We start from the raw sequence: 17,247 nt of genomic DNA on the forward strand, positions 1-17,247 counted from the left end.
GGGTCATCTGGATAGATCCTGTGCCATTTACCTTAGGCATGGCTAGATTATTCAGACAGAAACAATTAGCAGGGGCCTTAGCTCTTGTTTGTGTGTGTGTTTGCAGGAGTGGGTCTTGAACATGCTATGCTCCTGCCTGCTCTGTCCTCCTCCCCGCAATGTGCTGGGGTTTTAGGGGCAGGATTTAGACACCTGGCTATGAATCTGTCTGTAAGGCTGGTGTAGAGGCTGAGGGACTGCTCTGGCTGTCACTCAGCCAGCACTGGTTCTGTGTGGCAGTGACTGCTAAGGTAAAACATGAGTACACATGTGTCGCCTGTTCCTGTGCCCACCATGAATGTCAGGGACATCTTGTTGCCTGCCTCTCGCTCCCAGCCCTGCCAGGTTGCCCATGACTGGATTCCTAGTGCATGTGAGAGTTTTGACCCAGATTGAGAGCAACAGCCTGGAGGGTCCAGCCCAGGAGACAGCTCACAGGATCGAGTGACCCTTGGGTGTGTTCTCTACATCTGGTGTGTGTCCAGAGAAGTGACTTGCTTCCTTCTCCTAGAATGCTGTGACCTAACGGTGAAGTGACTTCCTGCCTTTTTTAGAATGCTGTATCTGACAGTGAAGTGACTTCCTGCCTTCTCCTAGAAAGCAGTGACCCAACAGTGAAATGACTTGCTTCTTCCTCCTAGAACATTGTGACCTGAGAGTGTCTTTTCTAGACCATGTTCAGTCTAACACTGTGGTAGGAAAGAAGTGGAATTAATGCAGATTCTGGTATTTATAAAAATACATACTGATGCTTTTCCAAATATGAAAGTTAATAACCTCTCTGTGCCTTTGTGTAGCCTGAGTATGTGTATGTGAGCATGCTTTATGGAAGCCTGTGGGGGTCTCGTGCCTGACTTAGGGCACAGTTCTGAAGTGCTTAGAGGATGCTTCTGCGCTGGGGCTGCTTCCTCAGGAGTGTGGGGTTTGCATCCCTGGCGCTCTCCAATGTTGCAGGGCCTGCGGGTCATGCATACTACCCTGCGCTTTGGGACCTGCTGTGGTTAATTTAGAGGCAGGATCTAAACAGATGTTTATTATTAGCCCTATAATTACTATTACGGTGGTATTTTCTAACCTGCTATCAATCAACTAAACAGACACCTTTATATTCTAAAATAGCCTTGGTTAACCTGGGGCAGGGCAGCTATTAATCCCCTAAACTACCTCCCATATCAGGGCAGGTACCCCATACCCTGCCCCAATCCCATGCCATCTGCTCCTATAATTTCTTTCAAGCTACCTCCCATCCGTAATCCCAATTACTTGCTAATGCTCTTCATCTGGGCCTAGTCTGCCATCCACGCCGGCTGTGTGCTTCTTCCTCCTGCTCCTCCTCCTCCTCCAGCTTCTCCTCATCTCTTCCGGTTTCTCTCCCAAAATCCCAGGAACCTTAGCTATGTCCATCCCATTTGCCCTGCCCAGGTGTGTTGGCTTTTCTTGGTCAAGCAGGAACAAGGCTTTAGGCAAGGTTACAGACATTTTAGGGTATGTGAGTCTGCTCATTTGGGCAGCAACCAGACCAACCCCCAAGAAGGACCAGCAGTTGAGAAGACTGTTCTTTATCTGCGGGAGGTGGATGGTTGTAGACTCCTGTGATAGTTCTGTATAGTGAACCACAGAAGAAATATGTTGTAAGGTTATAAAGTGCCAAGCAGTGGACTGCCGAGCTGCCGTTTTCTGGCTGGGGAAGGACGGGAAAGCAAGCCTATTTCCTCTGAGATCTGAGGTCTGTGATTGGTTGAGTTTCTAACATTATTTATATCCGCTTAGGAAATACAGGTTAGCTGCTGGCAGGATTTTACAGCCCCTGCAGTATTTTCCTTTTACATTAGAGTTGACATGAACTCCCATGACTTTTAGCATTTGGCTAGAGAATTGACTTTATTGTCAGAACTGATTCCTGGGGCCTGGGTCAGCAGCTACATGCTGTAGTTTTCTTGTAAGTATCCTGTTAGTCGAGCTACTAAAACAAACTGTTTACGTTTGCTTTTGAGCTTTTGAAATTTCTTGCTGTCTGAGAAACAGCTAACACTGATTTCTTTTTTTCCCTTTTCTTTTAAAGACTTTCAGCTGAACTCTCATCTCTCAACACTGGCAAACATTCATAAGATCTACCATACCCTTAACAAGCTAGTAAGTCAGTCTTTAAAGATACAGTTGCCGGCTTTGAAGCAGTCCTTTTGTGCAAGTGCATTTGCTAAAAGAATTTACCCTGTGGCTTATCACTTGCTTATGAAAATAGAGTTTTCGTGTTCACCGTAGGGCATGCAATTTCTTGGTGTTAATGATCGTATTTCTTACAGAATCTGACAGAAGACGTTGGCCAAGACGATCACCAAACAGGTAAATGTGAACACTGTTGCCTCTTAAGTAAACATGCCGAGTTGTGATTGTGCAAGGGAAGTGGCGGCCAAGGATGAGTTACCGTCCTAGCACGCTGCTCAGTTAACAGGTTGTCACTCCGTTGAGGATCAGGAGTGAAAAGGCAGTCAGGGTACAGCTGCCTCCCAGCAGGGAGTCTATTTGCTGAGCTCTGATCTCTTCAAAGGGCCTCAAGGTTCTCCGGTAATTTTCAGAAGCCGTCTTTTTCCTCACCGAAGGGTCTCAGCTCGTGCTGAAAGGCTCTAGTGACACAACCCCAAAAAGGTGTGCTTCATTTGCACAGCGTAGTGGCTTGAGAGGGTCAGAAAGGTGTTTGCGTGAGTGAAAACATGACTGCTCCCAGTAACAATAAATAAGAGGGCAAGAGGCCAAAAAAGGAATAGTAGCCAAAGTGGCTGAGGGGATGTGTGTGTGTGTGGGGGGGGGGGGGACAAGGAGAGAGAATGCACTTGCGCGTGTGAGTAAGCAGCCAAGGAAAGAGCAGCTCAACCCAGTCCCTGGGCTGGAGGAGTTTAGGGTAGGGGTCGGGAGTGCCAGCCAGAAGGACCCTGTGAGGTGTGGACTGAGGGGTGCTGGGAGAACCGGGTGGCCAGTACCAGCTTTGCTATGTTGTATGGGCACTTCAATTTTGTCCAGGATTTGAGACCCAACCCTGAGGGCTCAAAAAGTTGTATTCTCCACCAGTGGTCCCCAAGATTTTAAGTAGCGTTATGGTTTCCGTGTTCCAACTCTCTTCTGTAACTCTAGGGTGTGGTCTCAGTGTTTGCCCATCTGACTGGCATCCAGCTCTTGATGCCGCTGACCAGGGCATCTGAGAACCATTTCTCCAAGCTGTTTGTGATTATAAAGTCCAGGAATGCACATTTGACCTGTGCTGTCAAAATTTGCAGTGGAGATCATTAAAATGTATTGTAAGATAGGAAAACTGCTACACTCCACATTAGTCGGTTCAGGGTTAGGGTTAGAACACCCTAGAGTGAGTGACTTAAATAGTCATGTCTGACTCTCGGCTCTGGAGGCTGGGGAGGCAGGTGGCAGATTGCCATGTGAGGGTCTGTTCTCCCTGGTGGCCTTTTCCTGTGTTCTGTATGGGGGGGGGTCACCCTGGAGGGGGCACTCTGCAGGATTCTTTTGTAAGGCCTAATCTCAGTCACCAGGGTTCACTCCATGACCTAGTCCATCCTGAGACCCACCCCCGCCCCCAGCTCGCTATCCCAGCCCGTTGGAGATTAGAAGTCAGCAGATGAGGTGTAGAGGAACATTCAGGCCACAGCTTGTTGAAGAAATCAGAACACGGGAGTGAATGGCACGAAACTTGATGGCCTCGGCATCTCCCAGTCCCAGGACTCTGGTGTTTTTCCCTCCTAGGTATTTCCGTGCACATATACGTGTTTGTGTTTCTTGAAGCGCCCATGGTATTTACGTTTTCACTGTTGACATGGTAGCTCTTTCCCTCATCCTCTTCCCAGACTGATTCAGGGTAAGTTGAAGTTTAAACGTAAGATGAACGTGAAGAAATAGTCTGTTGGAATGCCCTGGCTCTTCCGTCCTGACCGCATCCAGGCTGTGGCACCTGCTGTGCGCTCTCTGCTGGGGTCTGGGGCGTCTCAAGTAGCTTGGCGCTCTGCTCAGCTTCCTCTCTCTGGATCTCAGTTAGACCAGACAGGACCCTCCGTTCATGGGAGTATGAGACAGGGGGACAGACTATGTCGGGTGTGTCGAGAGGGTCAGTCAAGCAGTCCGTTTTCAGTAGCACACTAAACAAGGTTTGCTATCTTGTTTTTAATTGTTGCTTAGTTGTCCAGGTGGTGGTTATAGCTCTCGTTCTCCAGTCTGATGCTCATTTGTAGCCTTGAGCCTAACTCTGCTGTTTCCAATAATACTGGAATAAAATTTCCAGGGTCAAGTTAGTAACCGAGGAGAAAACCACCGTTTTCTATGTGAAGCTGCCGGTGATTGTGTAGATATTTTTTTAAACTCGAAGAGTTGCTGTAATTTTAGTTTTTAAAATAAGATTTTGTATTAGTAAGACTCTTAAGATTATCTTAGCTATGGTGACAACACCTCTTATTTCTGGCTTATGAATATTATATAGTTAATTTTGGAGTTTGGATTTACATGAAAAATTATTACTATAGTAATTTTATATCTGAATGTTTAACTTGAAAATGGCAAGATGAAGCCAGGTGTGGTGGTACACATCTTTTATCCCATCGGAGGCAGGTGGATCTCTGTGAGTTCAAGGCTAGCCTGGTCTACAGATACAGTCTAGGGTAGCCAGGGCTGTTTTACAGAGAAACCCTGTCTTGAAAAAGAAAAAGAAAGCCAAGAAAATGGCATTATGATAACTAAGTTTAAGGTGAGGATGGTGATAGAGGAAAATGTATTTGGTCCTGAGCCAGGTCTGCTTTCTGGTCATAGCTGTGTCTGAGGTTTGGTCACAGACATGCCACAGTGCTTGGACAGTGTTGATTAGTGCTAGTGATGTGTGTGTGCTCATGGTGTGTGTGTGTGTGTATATGGTGTACAATGTCTGCCTACATGTATGCAGGTGTACTGTATGGGTGAGCACGTAGGGGCCAGAGGTTGACAGTGAGATGTCTTCACTTGCTTCTCCACCCTATTTTTTAAACTGATGTCTCTGAACCTTGCTCACTGGTTTTGCCTAGACTTTGTTGGTCCACAAGCACCCAGATCTACCTGTCTTTGTCTGCTCCCCCGGGGCCAAGGTTACAGGTACACACCACCCGGCTCATCTTCTCATGTGCGTGTTGGGCATCCAAACTCAGGTCCTTATTTGTAGGGCAGGCACTTTACCCATGGGGCCATCTCCCTGGACCAGGGCTTGTTTGCTGGTCTGTCACCACAGTTTCACGTCTGGCTGTGGCATCTGTTGTGTTTCCTGCTCTACAGTGTACACTGTAGAAGTTAGACAGTGGAAAACAAGTGAGGCTTGGAGATGTGAGCAAGTGTGTTTCTTGGACTCTCTGGCCCAGTGGGAGGCTGAGCACCATCCATAAGCATGTGTGTGGACGAGCCAACGCCATGCCGCAAGGTGGAGCATCCCACAAGCTGCCTGGTGCCCCTGAGCTTCCACAGGGGAGATAGGGAGATGAGCGTGAGGAAAAGTAGCTCCAAAATACAGAAATGAACTAACAGAGTAAAAACAGAGGGAAGAAAGTAAGTCCAAAGAATGATCGTATATGTTAGAGTCTGTGTGACTTAGAGATAAAAGAAAGGGAATTTAAAACAGTATTTTAAACTGTTGAATGTGGGGAGAAAGAATAACTTAACTGTCCTAATTAAAAAGATAAAAAATTTGTTTTCTTGAAATATTGAACCAAAAAAAAAAAATCTGTGAACTTTCAGGTAAAATGTTCAAATGGAATTGGGTTTTTAAATTGTGCATGTGTGTGGGTGTGTGTGTTTGTGTGATGTGTGTATGTGTGTATGTGTGTATAGGTACACATGCCGTAGTGCATGTGTAGAGGCCAGAGAACTTTCTGGAATAGGTTTGTTCTTTCTTCCTTTATGTGGAATCAAACAGGCTGCCAGGTTTTCATGACAGTGCCTTCTTCAGTGGATGCGCTGTCTTGCTGGCACATCCTTTAGATGTGACTACATTTTCTTTTTATCGTCTCTAACGATTATTTAAGTGCTATACCAGTTAGAAGAAACGTGTGTCTGTAGTCCCAACATCCTGGAGGCTGAGAGTGGAGGGAGAGTTCAAGGTTAGCCTGACCTAGTCAGGAGTTCAAGGACAGTCTGTCTCAGGGAGCTCAAGGGCTGGGATGCTTGTCAGAAGTAGAGCATTTGCCTGGCTTGCATGAGGTCCTGAGTCCGTGCTGTAAGGAAAAGAAATACTCTGTGACTGTGAGTGTGTTAAAGCCATGGCCTTAAATCCCCTCCACCTAAAAGGGCAAGTAGCAAGTAGGTTCATAGGAGTTCACACTTGTATTGCCTACTTACAATTTTTTTCTGCAAATATATGCATTGAGGTAAAGTATGTTTTCAAGCTTTGAAGCCTAAACTTATTGATATAAATAAATTAAAATGAATACAATATTCATTTAGATTTGTTGTTGTTGTTTTTAATTGTAAAAAACCTCCCCAGTTGTTTTAAAAAGCACCTGCCAGTCAGCATGGAGTCAGTTTTGCTGATGAAGGGAGCTAAATCAGAGTCGATGGTGCATTATTTGCTCATAGGTGTTTGAGGTATCTGGAAATGTTCTGATTTTAAGCAACTTGATTTATGCACATTATAGGAACACGTTTATTCAGTAAGTACTTAATTGTCTATAGAACTCTCAATAAGGTGAATTTTCTCTATTATAAGTTATTACATTTGCTCTCTATAAACCAGTAACCAGGAAGCCACAAAGAGAGATGTATGTTTCCCCTTCCCTGTATTTTTGTTGTTTTGAGAGCATATCTATCTTCATCTTTAATTCAAATTGGCCTTGACCTCTTGGGTAGCCCCTGTTGAAGTTGCAGCCTTTCTCCCTCAGCCTCCTGCGTGCTGTGACTGTAGGCTGAGGTAATGGGCGCTGCCCACTCCTGCCCAAGGTGCACTCCTGTGTGTGCAGTTTACAGAGTCTTGGAGTCCTTTCTCTTGGTTGTCATCTCGGGGAGGTGGCAAGCAGATGTGTGGCGGAGCCTGTGTTTGCTGTTGACTTGGGTTTTGTTGGTAAACTGTTCCCTTAAGTAAACATGCAAAACATTGCTTTTCCTGTAGCCTAGAAAAGTCTCTCTGGATCTGCATTTCCCCCATCTGTCCTGTGAACCAGCTATGCAGGCGCAGAGTGTTTGAGCAGCGGTGGTCATCAGAGAGACTAGTAGACATAGCGTGTTTGTGGACAATTGCCAGTAACAGGTACTCGCTTGTGCAGATGCTTAGAACAGAAAGAACTAAAAGATAGCTGGGTCTCTTAGGAGATAAAAGTTTTGAATAAAGTAAAATGCTAAGCTTGAGGATATGAGCAAGGTCTACACAGACATGAGAAAAATCGATTTGTGAAAGAAACTTGGAAGAAAGCATCCCTCTGTGTGTTAGTTTAAATAAGAATTGCCCCCCCTTCACCCCCGCCCCAGACTCATTTGTTTGAGTGCTTGGTCCATGGGGAGTGGCACTATTAGGAGGTGTAGCCTTGTTGGAGGAAGTGTGGCCGTGGAGAGAGTGTGTCACTGTGGGGCGGGGCTTTGAGGTCCTATGCTCTGGCTGCACCCAGTGTGGCTCAGCCTCCTCCTGCTGCCTGCAGATCAGGATGCAGAGCTCTCAGCCCCTTCTCCAGCGCTATGACTGCCTGCATGGCGCCGTGCTTCCCACCATGATGATAATGGACTCAACCTCTGAAACTGTAAGCCAGCCCCAGATAGATGCTTCCCTTTAAAAGAGCTGCCGTGGTCATGGCATCTGTCTCTTCACAGCAACAGAACCCAAACTATGATGTGAGGAAATTGGTTGATGTTAAGATGTTGCATGCTTAGCAAAAATGTGTGAGCGGGATCCATGGAAGCAGATGTTGCTGATGTTTGTCAAGAAGCCAGTGAGTTATGTTTTATTGAAGAGACATTATTTCCAAGTGCTGTGGAGAAGTGCATTTTCCTGTGTTCTGTAAACACTGCGGGAGGGAAAGGCTGCTGCTAGACCAGATCTCTCGGGAGGGAGTGTCTTTCCCTCACTTGTGTCTGTATCCAGGGCGAAGGCACACCCCCATCCATTTCAGGACACTGTTTCAGCTTTCTGATTGGGTAGCGCCAACACTTTCCTTTTGCGGGCCTTACCCAAGGCATCGGTTGGCAAGGATACCATCACATTCAGGGCTGAGAGTCTGAAGAAGCTTAGGGCACTGCAGTGTTTGAACCTTTGCATGCGCTCTGGCGTGGCTTGAGGACTGGACACTTTTCTGTAGGGAAAGGGAACAGAGTGTATAGGGTGGTAGGTGCCACCCTCCCTGGCTCTCTTCCTGTTCTCAGCTGCTGTTGTGCGAGGTAGAGAGCTTTGTCTCTCTGAGGAACCTTCCACTCTCGGACAGAAGTAGTTTGGCTCCCAGTAGGGTAGCTGGGTGTGATCTGCCTCAGCCTGCTGGATGTCAGTTCCGGGCTGAGGGAGCAAGCGGGCTCTGATGCCCAGGACTTTCCAGTGTGCGTTGTGGGCATGAGTCCAGTTGGGAGACCCTGAAGGGTGGCAGAATGGAAGAAGCCTAAGAGTGGCCAGGCATTTGGTTCCAGCTCCTCATTGCTCGCAGGAGGCCGTGGCTTTGGTTGCTGACCACTCCTGCCTGTTACGCCTCCCAGCTGACAGTGATGTGGCCCCTATCCATCATCCTAGCTCTTTACTGCTAAATGTAGCTCGGGCCTTCGCTCCTCACACAGTGGCCTCCGTGTGGCCGTGGCACCATTCCCCCTACCCGAGATTCTCCTCTGCCTTCTGTCATCATAGAAGTTGTGAACTTCCTTTTCTGCCAGCTTCTGCAGCCCCGGGGTTGGATAGCTGTACCTCTCTAGGGTTAGGGTGACAGAGCTTGCAGCTGGTGGTGACAGAGCTGGCTTTGCTGCTCACCTCTCAGGTCCCCCTCCCTTCAGGCTGCACACACCTACACACAGTGTGTGTCATCAAATGTTTGCTGAATGGATCTTTGTACTCATGAAAATTGTGCGAGAGTGAACGAGAGAGAACATCTTTCCAGCTCTTCAAATGACCAATGACTAAGAGGCCTAAAATAGGCTAGCAGTTGCTTGTACTGCGGGGTTAGCTGAAAAACTGAGTGTCCGTTGAATATGGACTGCCATAGCCTAGTGTGCTCCCAGCATGGCTGTCTATGGCCTTCAACCAAACGCCGAGGGAGGCGGGATGGACGAATGGTGTGTGGTCATTATAGAGACCTTGGAAAGCCACCGAGTCCTGAGCTGTGGTTTTCCCTAGCTGTATGTAGAGAATTTACCATTCCTATCATGTGCAGGGTTCTTGTGAGAACTAAGCGGCATGTCTGGTGCACTCATGCCCAAATGAGCATATTTAATAGCATCTACTTATGGTTTAGCATGGGCTGCAGTAAGACTGCCCAGATTTGAGTCCTGGCTTTGCCACTTAACTTCGCTTCTTTTTCTTCACAGCCGTGCCTCTTTCTTCATAAGTCCTTGTCATTAGAAGCTCAACGGAGTGAGTTTATGCAAGGGTTAAAAACAGGGCCGCAGGCGCATGTGTATGCCTGATGTTACTGAATATTGCCAGATTCTCATATCCTTTTCTGCGTTACGGTTACACTTCCTCACACAAGCCCTGTCTGAAGGAGGCAGTCATTTTCAAGTGGCAGAGACAAGGAGCAGTGACTGTGGGGCTTCTGTTTTGAAGTCACGTTTCTAGCCACTCTCCCAACGCCCCCCCCATCCCACCCCACCCCGCCCCAGGATCCCCTGAAGCCTGTGCTGGAACTGGCGTGCTTGTGTATATCCTGTTTCTGCTTGGTCTCCTTCGCCCCATGAAGTGTGTCTGAGGGCAAGGCAGTTTGTCTTGAAGGAGTATTGACACATAAGAAGCAGAGCTCCTCGGTGGTTTCCGTGAGAGAGATCTCTGCAGCCAAGTCACTTCCGTTTCTACTGTGATTTGGGGGTTGGGTGGGGACTATTGACCTGTGTAATGGCAAGGTTTGTTTCTTGACCATAACATTTTCCTGTGTAGTGGTGTTGACTGATAACATCTAAGCACTTCACCGGGTAGGCAGGCCATGGGGTTGGTTATTTAGCGGTGACACTGTTTGGAAGTACTGTATGCCATTCCCTAATTCTGTGTGGTCCAAATTTGTTCCCTAGGAAGCCTGCGGTCTTGCAGTTCTTCGGACTGCTTTAGTAAAGTGATGCCACCAAGGAAAAAGAGAAGGCCTGCCTCTGGAGATGACTTATCTGCCAAGAAGAGCAGGCATGACAGGTAGGAGACGAAGGCCGCTGACCCAGAGTGTGCGTGTGGAGGCGTTGCGGTCTGCCTCCCGCAGCAAGGCCCGTTGTCGCCTGCAAGTGCTACCTGGAAGCCTCTTTGTTTCTGTGGGGGGGACACTAGGAAGTGTAATTATCTAGGGATGCTTATTTCATATCTTGGTTCGCAGAACTTAGGAAAATAAGCAATTGAGTTATTAGAAATTATTTTACCTAATCAGTTGATCCTATGGAACTGTGGCAGCATCAGCTTCTTTCCACTGAAAAATGCCTGGCACAGCCTGTCAGGGGTGGGTGTCTGTCCTTGGGAGAGGTCTCACAAGCTGAAGCCACAGGGCCAGAGCCTGGCTAAGCCTGTCAGGGGTGGGTGTCTGTCCTTGGGAGGGGTCTTACAAGCTGAAGCCACAGGGCCAGAGCCTGGTAAAGCCTGTCAGGGGTGGGTGTCTATCCTTGGGAGGGGTCTCATAAGCTGCAGCCATAGGGTCAGAGCCTGGCAAAGCCTGTCAGGGGTAGGTGTCTGTCCTTGGGAGGGGTCTCATAAGCTGCAGCCATAGGGTCAGAGCCTGGCAAAGCCTGTCAGGGGTGGGTGTCTGTCCTTGGGAGGGGGTCTCACAAGCTGAAGCCACAGGGCCAGAGCCTGGCAAAGCCTGTCAGGAGTGGGTGTCTGTCCTTGGGAGGGGTCTCACAAGCTGAAGCCACAGGGCCAGAGCCTGGCAAAGCCTGTCAGGGGTGGGTGTCTGTCCTTGGGAGAGGTCTCACAAGCTGAAGCCACAGGGCCAGAGCCTGTCAAAGCCTGTCAGGAGTGGGTGTCTGTCCTTGGGAGGGGTCTCACAAGCTGAAGCCACAGGGCCAGAGCCTGACAAAGCCTGTCAGGGGTGGGTGTCTGTCCTTGGGAGAGGTCTCATGAGCTGCAGCCATAGGGTCAGAGCCTGGCAAAGCCTGTCAGGGGTGGGTGTTTGTCCTTGGGAGGGGTCTCACAAGCTGCAGCCACAGGGCCAGAGCGAGGCAGCTGCTCTGAGTGTCCTTACCAGGAGGAGTATTAGCCAGTTGAAGTTTCTTCTCACAGGGCTGGGGAGCTAACGAGAACTGAAAAGCAAGGGTACTTAAATCACACCCAGACAGGTCACGTGCTCACTACGTTGATGCCAAGGACAGCATGTTGTCAGTTTTTCTCAGGTATCTTTATTGTTTTGCCCTGGTCTTAATCTGTAGCAGTTCCTTTCATCACGTGACAAGCTTCGTGTCATGCGTCGCCCCTGGCCCCTCCCCTGCCGTCTTCCCTCATTCCCACTCTGCACCATTTCCTCAGTGGGCTTCAGTTTCATCCTTGAATGGAGGGAGTTAGCTGATTTTTGTTCCTTTCTTGCTGTAATGCTTCATTTGTTGCACCTCAGTTGGAGGAGCAGAGACAGCAAAAATGAAAACAACGCCGCAGTTAGGACCTCAGCAGAAAGTGTTATCCACGAGAAGATTGACTTCTAGCTGTCTCTGCTGGTGGCTTTCACTCACACAGCTAAGCGCTCTGCGTCAGGGCGCCCCGTGTAGACGGCTCTGCTGTATTTTTTTTTTCAGTATAATTTGGTACGATATTAATGTACTGTTAAAAAGCCAGCTTAAAAACTGGCAGTTCAGGTGATGGTTTTGAGTTTGATTCTTGGGCTTTTAATGATTTTATTTATATACCATAAAGGTGATACATTTTTAAGTGTATAATGTGTTTTCTTTTTTAAAGTTAGTTGAGTTGTATAAATTGTCATTACAACCCACCATTGGAACATTTCCACCGTCCCAGTCAGTCCCCACAACCCAGGTCCCTCACAGCCCCAGGTCCCCCACAGCCCAGGTCCCCCACAGCCCAGGTCCCCCACAGCCCCAGGTCCCCCACAGCCCCAGGTCCCCCACAGCCCAGGTCCCTCACAGCCCAGGTCCCAGGTCCCCCACAGCCCCAGGTCCCCCACAGCCCCAGGTCCCCCACAACCCAGGTCCCAGGTCCCCCACAGCCCCAGATCCCAGGTCCCCCACAGCCCCAGATCCCAGGTCCCCCACAGCCCCAGGTCCCCCACAACCCAGGTCCCAGGTCCCCCACAGCCCCAGGTCCCCCACAGCCCAGGTCCCCCACAACCCAGGTCCCAGGTCCCCCACAGCCCCAGGTCCCCCACAGCCCAGGTCCCCCACAGCCCAGGTCCCCCACAGCCCAGGTCCCCCACAGCCCAGGTCCCCCACAACCCAGGTCCCAGGTCCCCCACAGCCCAGGTCCCCCACAGCCCCAGGTCCCCCACAGCCCCAGATCCCAGGTCCCCCACAGCCCCAGATCCCAGGTCCCCCACAGCCCCAGGTCCCCCACAGCCCCAGGCCAGCGCTCTTCTCTATGTCAGCATGGATTCGCTGTACAGCATCCTGTCTACGTGGACTTGTGTTTCATGTCTTAGCATGAGCATAATGTCTTTGAGGCTCATCTGTATGATATGTGCACCAGGATTTTATTCCTTTTAGCGGCTGCATTATTTTTTCATTGTATGGTTTTGGGCGAGTCTTAATTTTAGGGAATTCTTATCTTTCTTATGCTGCCGTATCATTGAACTACAAGTTTATTGACAGATAGCAGGCGTGGAGCTAAGCGAGGAATGCTCGCTCCCCTTCTGTCTGCTGCATCTCTAGCTAGGAAACCTACCTTGTGTAGGAGAAAGGGAACTTGGGATTTGTAGTTTCAGTAACTTCATACCTTCCAGCATAATGCTATAGAGATTAGGAGACACCAGGATTTCTATCAGAGTCTACACAGGAAATCAATCTAGGTTTATTTGTGTAGGTCACAAATAAATGTTCATGAATAAATTCATGAGAATTATCTAAGATCTGTATACTGTTATATAATACAAGTTATGTCCATAAATATTAATATGTCTGGGTATATGTGATGGGTTAAAATATGTACACGTTTTGTATCTAACTCACATTTTGAAGCTCCTGCTCCTCTCTGCTCCACGTGGGGAGCTTTGCTCAGGTCTGCTACAAAGTGAGGGACTCCGGAGTGGCAGGAGGCTGCTCTGCCCTGTCCGCCTAGCAGTCTTACCGCAGAGCAGAGCAGGGGAGCCAGGGACTTGTTCCCGCTCCCGAGGCTCAAGACTTATGCAAAGCCAGGAACCACCAGAGGCTCCTGCAGCCTTCCCCTGGATTGGCCCTGCTCCGTGAGATTGGGCACAAGTCGTGTTTCTCTGTATTTACACGGAGTTCTCTGGCATTTACGACCACTAACATTCCTCCTTAGCCTGTGCCTGTGCTTACCCTGCCTTTCATGACACAGAAAGCGGGAGAATGTGGTGGAGAGATAGGAATAATTAATGTTTCTAAAGGGTCACTATTATTGCCATATTCCACTTAGAATCTTCTGTAGTGAATTCTAGATGGCAAAGGAAAGTTATGAAAAAAATCTACTCAATTCTTACTGATTGTTGATAAGATAGTCATATTAAATGCTTACTGTTTAATTCTTTATTAAGGCATGAGTATATTTCAGCTCCAGTTATGAAACTGCTAATGCTTGAAAATGCAGAAATTAAAACGTTTAAAATATACTTAAACCCTGGTTGAACAGATGTCTGATGTCAGCCAAAGTGAAAATTACCTGTTACCCGGACCTAGTGTCTTTAAATAACATAAAACTGCTTTTTCAATTTGTAGCATGTACAGGAAATATGAATCAACCAGAATAAAGACTGAAGAAGAGGCCTTCTCCAGTAAGCGCTGCCTGGAGTGGTTTTATGAATATGCAGGTAGGAAATGGCCCGTGTCCTGTGAACCGATCCTCAGGGAAATAAGGAGCATCTTAGAGGAGATGACAGAATTTCAGAACATATACTTTGTAAAGTGTGTGTGTGTGTGTATGTGTGTGTGTGTGTGTGTGTGTGTGTGTGTGTGTGTGTGTTGTATATGTGCGTTGGGGTGGGGGTGGGGGGACAGAGAGGAAGAGAGGGGTGTAGTTGGATCCGATCACTAACTACCCTATTTATAGCAGTAGCTAAGGCCAAGAATTCAGGACTCTAGGCAGGAAGTGGAAATGCACTTGGGAGTAACCCTTCGGAGTGCTAAGGAACCTAGTTAGAATTCTGGGAACGGGTAATTACTTGGTGTAAGCATCGAAGTTAAAAAAAGCTTTGCGTGCAGCGGGGTTTCCTTATATCCAGTGTCTATTTTGAAAGATCATCCAGCAGAAAATGTTTGCTTTGTCCTTTAAAATGTCTTTGAGTCGAGCTGCGTTTTTGCAGTTTGCTGTGCCTGGTTGGACAGCACAGCCGTGGCCAGGGCCCGTGGTCCCTGCCTGGTGCTGACAGGGCGAGGAAGAATGTCATCTAGCCTTAGGTTTTTGTGACCTTCTGTCCTCCTCACCGTGTTTTAGGCTTTTTCATCTTGACTGTTGGAACAATCTTCACACCCATTTTCCTGTCATCAGTCTTGGTTCTAGACCAAGTGTCTTGTGTCTCTGGTTGTCTTAGAAATGAACAGAGAGAGCAGCTCCTGTGTGCCATTCCCTGTATCCCTTCCCTGCCTGCCAATTAAAAATCCCCGCTGCCTCCAGGCTGCTTCGAGCCCGGCTCAGCCGTCCCTCTGCGGCAGTGCTTTCTCTGTTTACCCATCGGACAGTCACTGTTCTTTCTACTTCATACCACTGTTTGCTGACCAGTGAAATTGGATTGGGGCTCCTGAATTACCACAACTAATACAGCCTTTTCTGTATGTCCTCTGGACGTTGGGCATGACTTGTTTTGTCGAACATTGAGTATAAAAGTTATATTTTCCCTTTCCTCCTTTTGCCTCTTTCACCACAGAGACTGACCCAGGTGATCAGGTATGCACTGAGAAAAGAGCATCGTGTGTGTGTGTGTGTGTGTGTGTGTGTGTGTGTGTGTGTGTGTGTGTGTGTGTCTGTGTGCCTGTCTGTGTGTGTCTGTGTGTGTGTGTCTGTGTGTGTGTGTCTGTGTGTCTCTGTGGCTGTGTGTGGCTATCTGTGTGTGTGTATGTCTGTGTGTCGGTGTGTCTGTGTGTCTGTGCATGGCTGTCTGTGTGTGTGTCTGTCTGTCTGTGTGTGTCTCTGTGTCTCTGTGTGTCTGTGCATGGCTGTCTGTGTGTGTGTCTGTCTGTCTGTGTGTGTCTCTGTGTCTCTGTGTCTGTCTGTGCATGGCTGTCTGTGTGTGTGTGTGTCTGTCTGTCTGTCTGTCTGTGTGTGTGTCTGTGTCTGTCTGTGTGTGTGTCTGTGTGTCTGTGTGTCCATGTGTCTCGGTGTCTGTCTGCGTGGCTGTCTGTGTGTGTGTGTATGTGTTTGTGTCTGTGTGTGTGTGTGTTGAAGGGACACAATCCCAGCTCCTCTAGTTTTCACTCAGTGTAGAGCCTGTGTGAAGCACCTCTGTAGGTCTAGCAAATTCCCAGCTGGATCTTGTGTGCAGGACATGGACCCTGGTACAAACACTTCATGGTATTGGAGCATGAATCTTTGAAGACATGTGTAATTGGATGTAAAATTGTTGGCAGTTTCTACAGGCTCTGAAAAGGGCTGTGTGGATGGAGACGTCCACATTCTTACTGTGTTAGGAGAATATTTTGAATGCCTGTACTGATTCACTTTTATTTCTATGAAAATATGTTACAAAATGGAAATTTTAAACAAAGGCCAGTGTAGTAACACAGCTATTTTGATTTTTTTGTGTGCATGCTTTTCTTTAAAAGCAGGGCAATCTTTTCTTGAAAAGAGGTCAGGATGGAATTGCTTTCTTGCTTGCTTTTCTTTGGCTTCAGAAGGTGACACTTTGGGGTCCCTGCTGGGTAGCTGTAGCCATTTATCCCTGCAGAATGTGTGTGTGTGTGTTGGAGGGCTGAGCTTATCCACGTGTTCCTAGTCCCATAGCTCTCTCCCCACTTCTACCTTTTCTTCTTGTGCCCTATCAGTAGGGGCCATGGCTTCAGATTGGGGGTGACCAGAAGCCCCAGCGGGCGCCGCATTCATTTTGACTGTTGGAAGTGCAGGCTGGTCACAGGCTGTGAGAGGCGCCAGGGTGGACTTTGGTGGGCGCTGTAGGATGTATCTGTAGGTCAAGGCTGTGAGGCTCCGTGAGGATGGCCTGAGAGCAGGCGAGGGTTTGGGCTGAGGACAGATGCACACTCCCTGCCCTTGAACCTGAATTGAAGGTGAGCCAGAAACAGCCTGGGGTAGCTTGGGGTAGCCTAGGGTAGCTGGTTCCTGTGAGCGCATCTCTAGTGTCCTCTCCAGAGGCTGCAGTCCTAGTGCTGCTCCTCGGAACCCACAGTCAAGTTCTACTGCTCCTCAAAACAAAACAACAAAACCCCCAAAAACATTTGTGAATAAAGAGAAGACAGCATTACATAGAAAATGCTTTTCTTTGTAGAGATAGTGAGGAAGAGACTGAGCTTGAGCAGGAAGTGATGTAGGCCTTTGCAGGAGGTGCTCCCGCTATGCTCACGTTCGTCTTTGGAAAACAAACACTGCTTTTATCATGCTTAGTCATCACCTTGTATTGACACTGCTCTAACGCTTTCCTTCTTGGGCAGGGTGCGGGACCGAGGTGCCACTGTCCCCCTTAGCATCCCAAGCACGGCCACAGTGTACAGTCTGTGACTTGTTCCATAACCATTATTGATGAACTAGAGATACAGGAAGGTGATAGATTCTGCTGGACTCATTGGCTTGCTGGCTTTGGACACCAAAGGAGATTCTGAAGGGATTCCCCGATTTTGGCTTCACTCGTTGACTACCAGGTTAAGGCTGAGGTTGTAGGAAGAATGATTAGGGCCAGCTCTCGAGCTTTCTGGGAAGGGAAGGTGGCAGACACTCATTATTATTATTATTATTATTATTATTATTATTATTATTATTATTATTTT

At 48.2% G+C, this 17,247-nt stretch overlaps 1 protein-coding gene across 13 annotated transcripts in view; it reads left to right on the top strand.

Annotated features, from left to right (window-relative positions):
• DCUN1D4 (defective in cullin neddylation 1 domain containing 4) overlaps positions 1-17,247 on the top strand; it is an 81,248-nt gene that overhangs the window by 32,807 nt on the left and 31,194 nt on the right. For 6 of the 13 annotated variants that reach the window (XM_084759732.1, XM_084759743.1, XM_084759737.1 and 3 more), the window contains 4 exons: positions 2,102-2,172; positions 2,343-2,382; positions 10,234-10,348; positions 14,035-14,126. In XM_084759732.1, coding sequence (XP_084615858.1) covers positions 2,102-2,172; positions 2,343-2,382; positions 10,234-10,348; positions 14,035-14,126 — 318 coding nt within the window. The other 7 variants (XM_084759733.1, XM_084759740.1, XM_084759744.1 and 4 more) reach the window with 7 other exon arrangements.

This window comes from Acomys minous (genome assembly GCF_964271855.1).
Source record: "Acomys minous genome assembly, chromosome: 15".
Classification (NCBI taxonomy): domain Eukaryota; kingdom Metazoa; phylum Chordata; class Mammalia; order Rodentia; family Muridae; genus Acomys; species Acomys minous.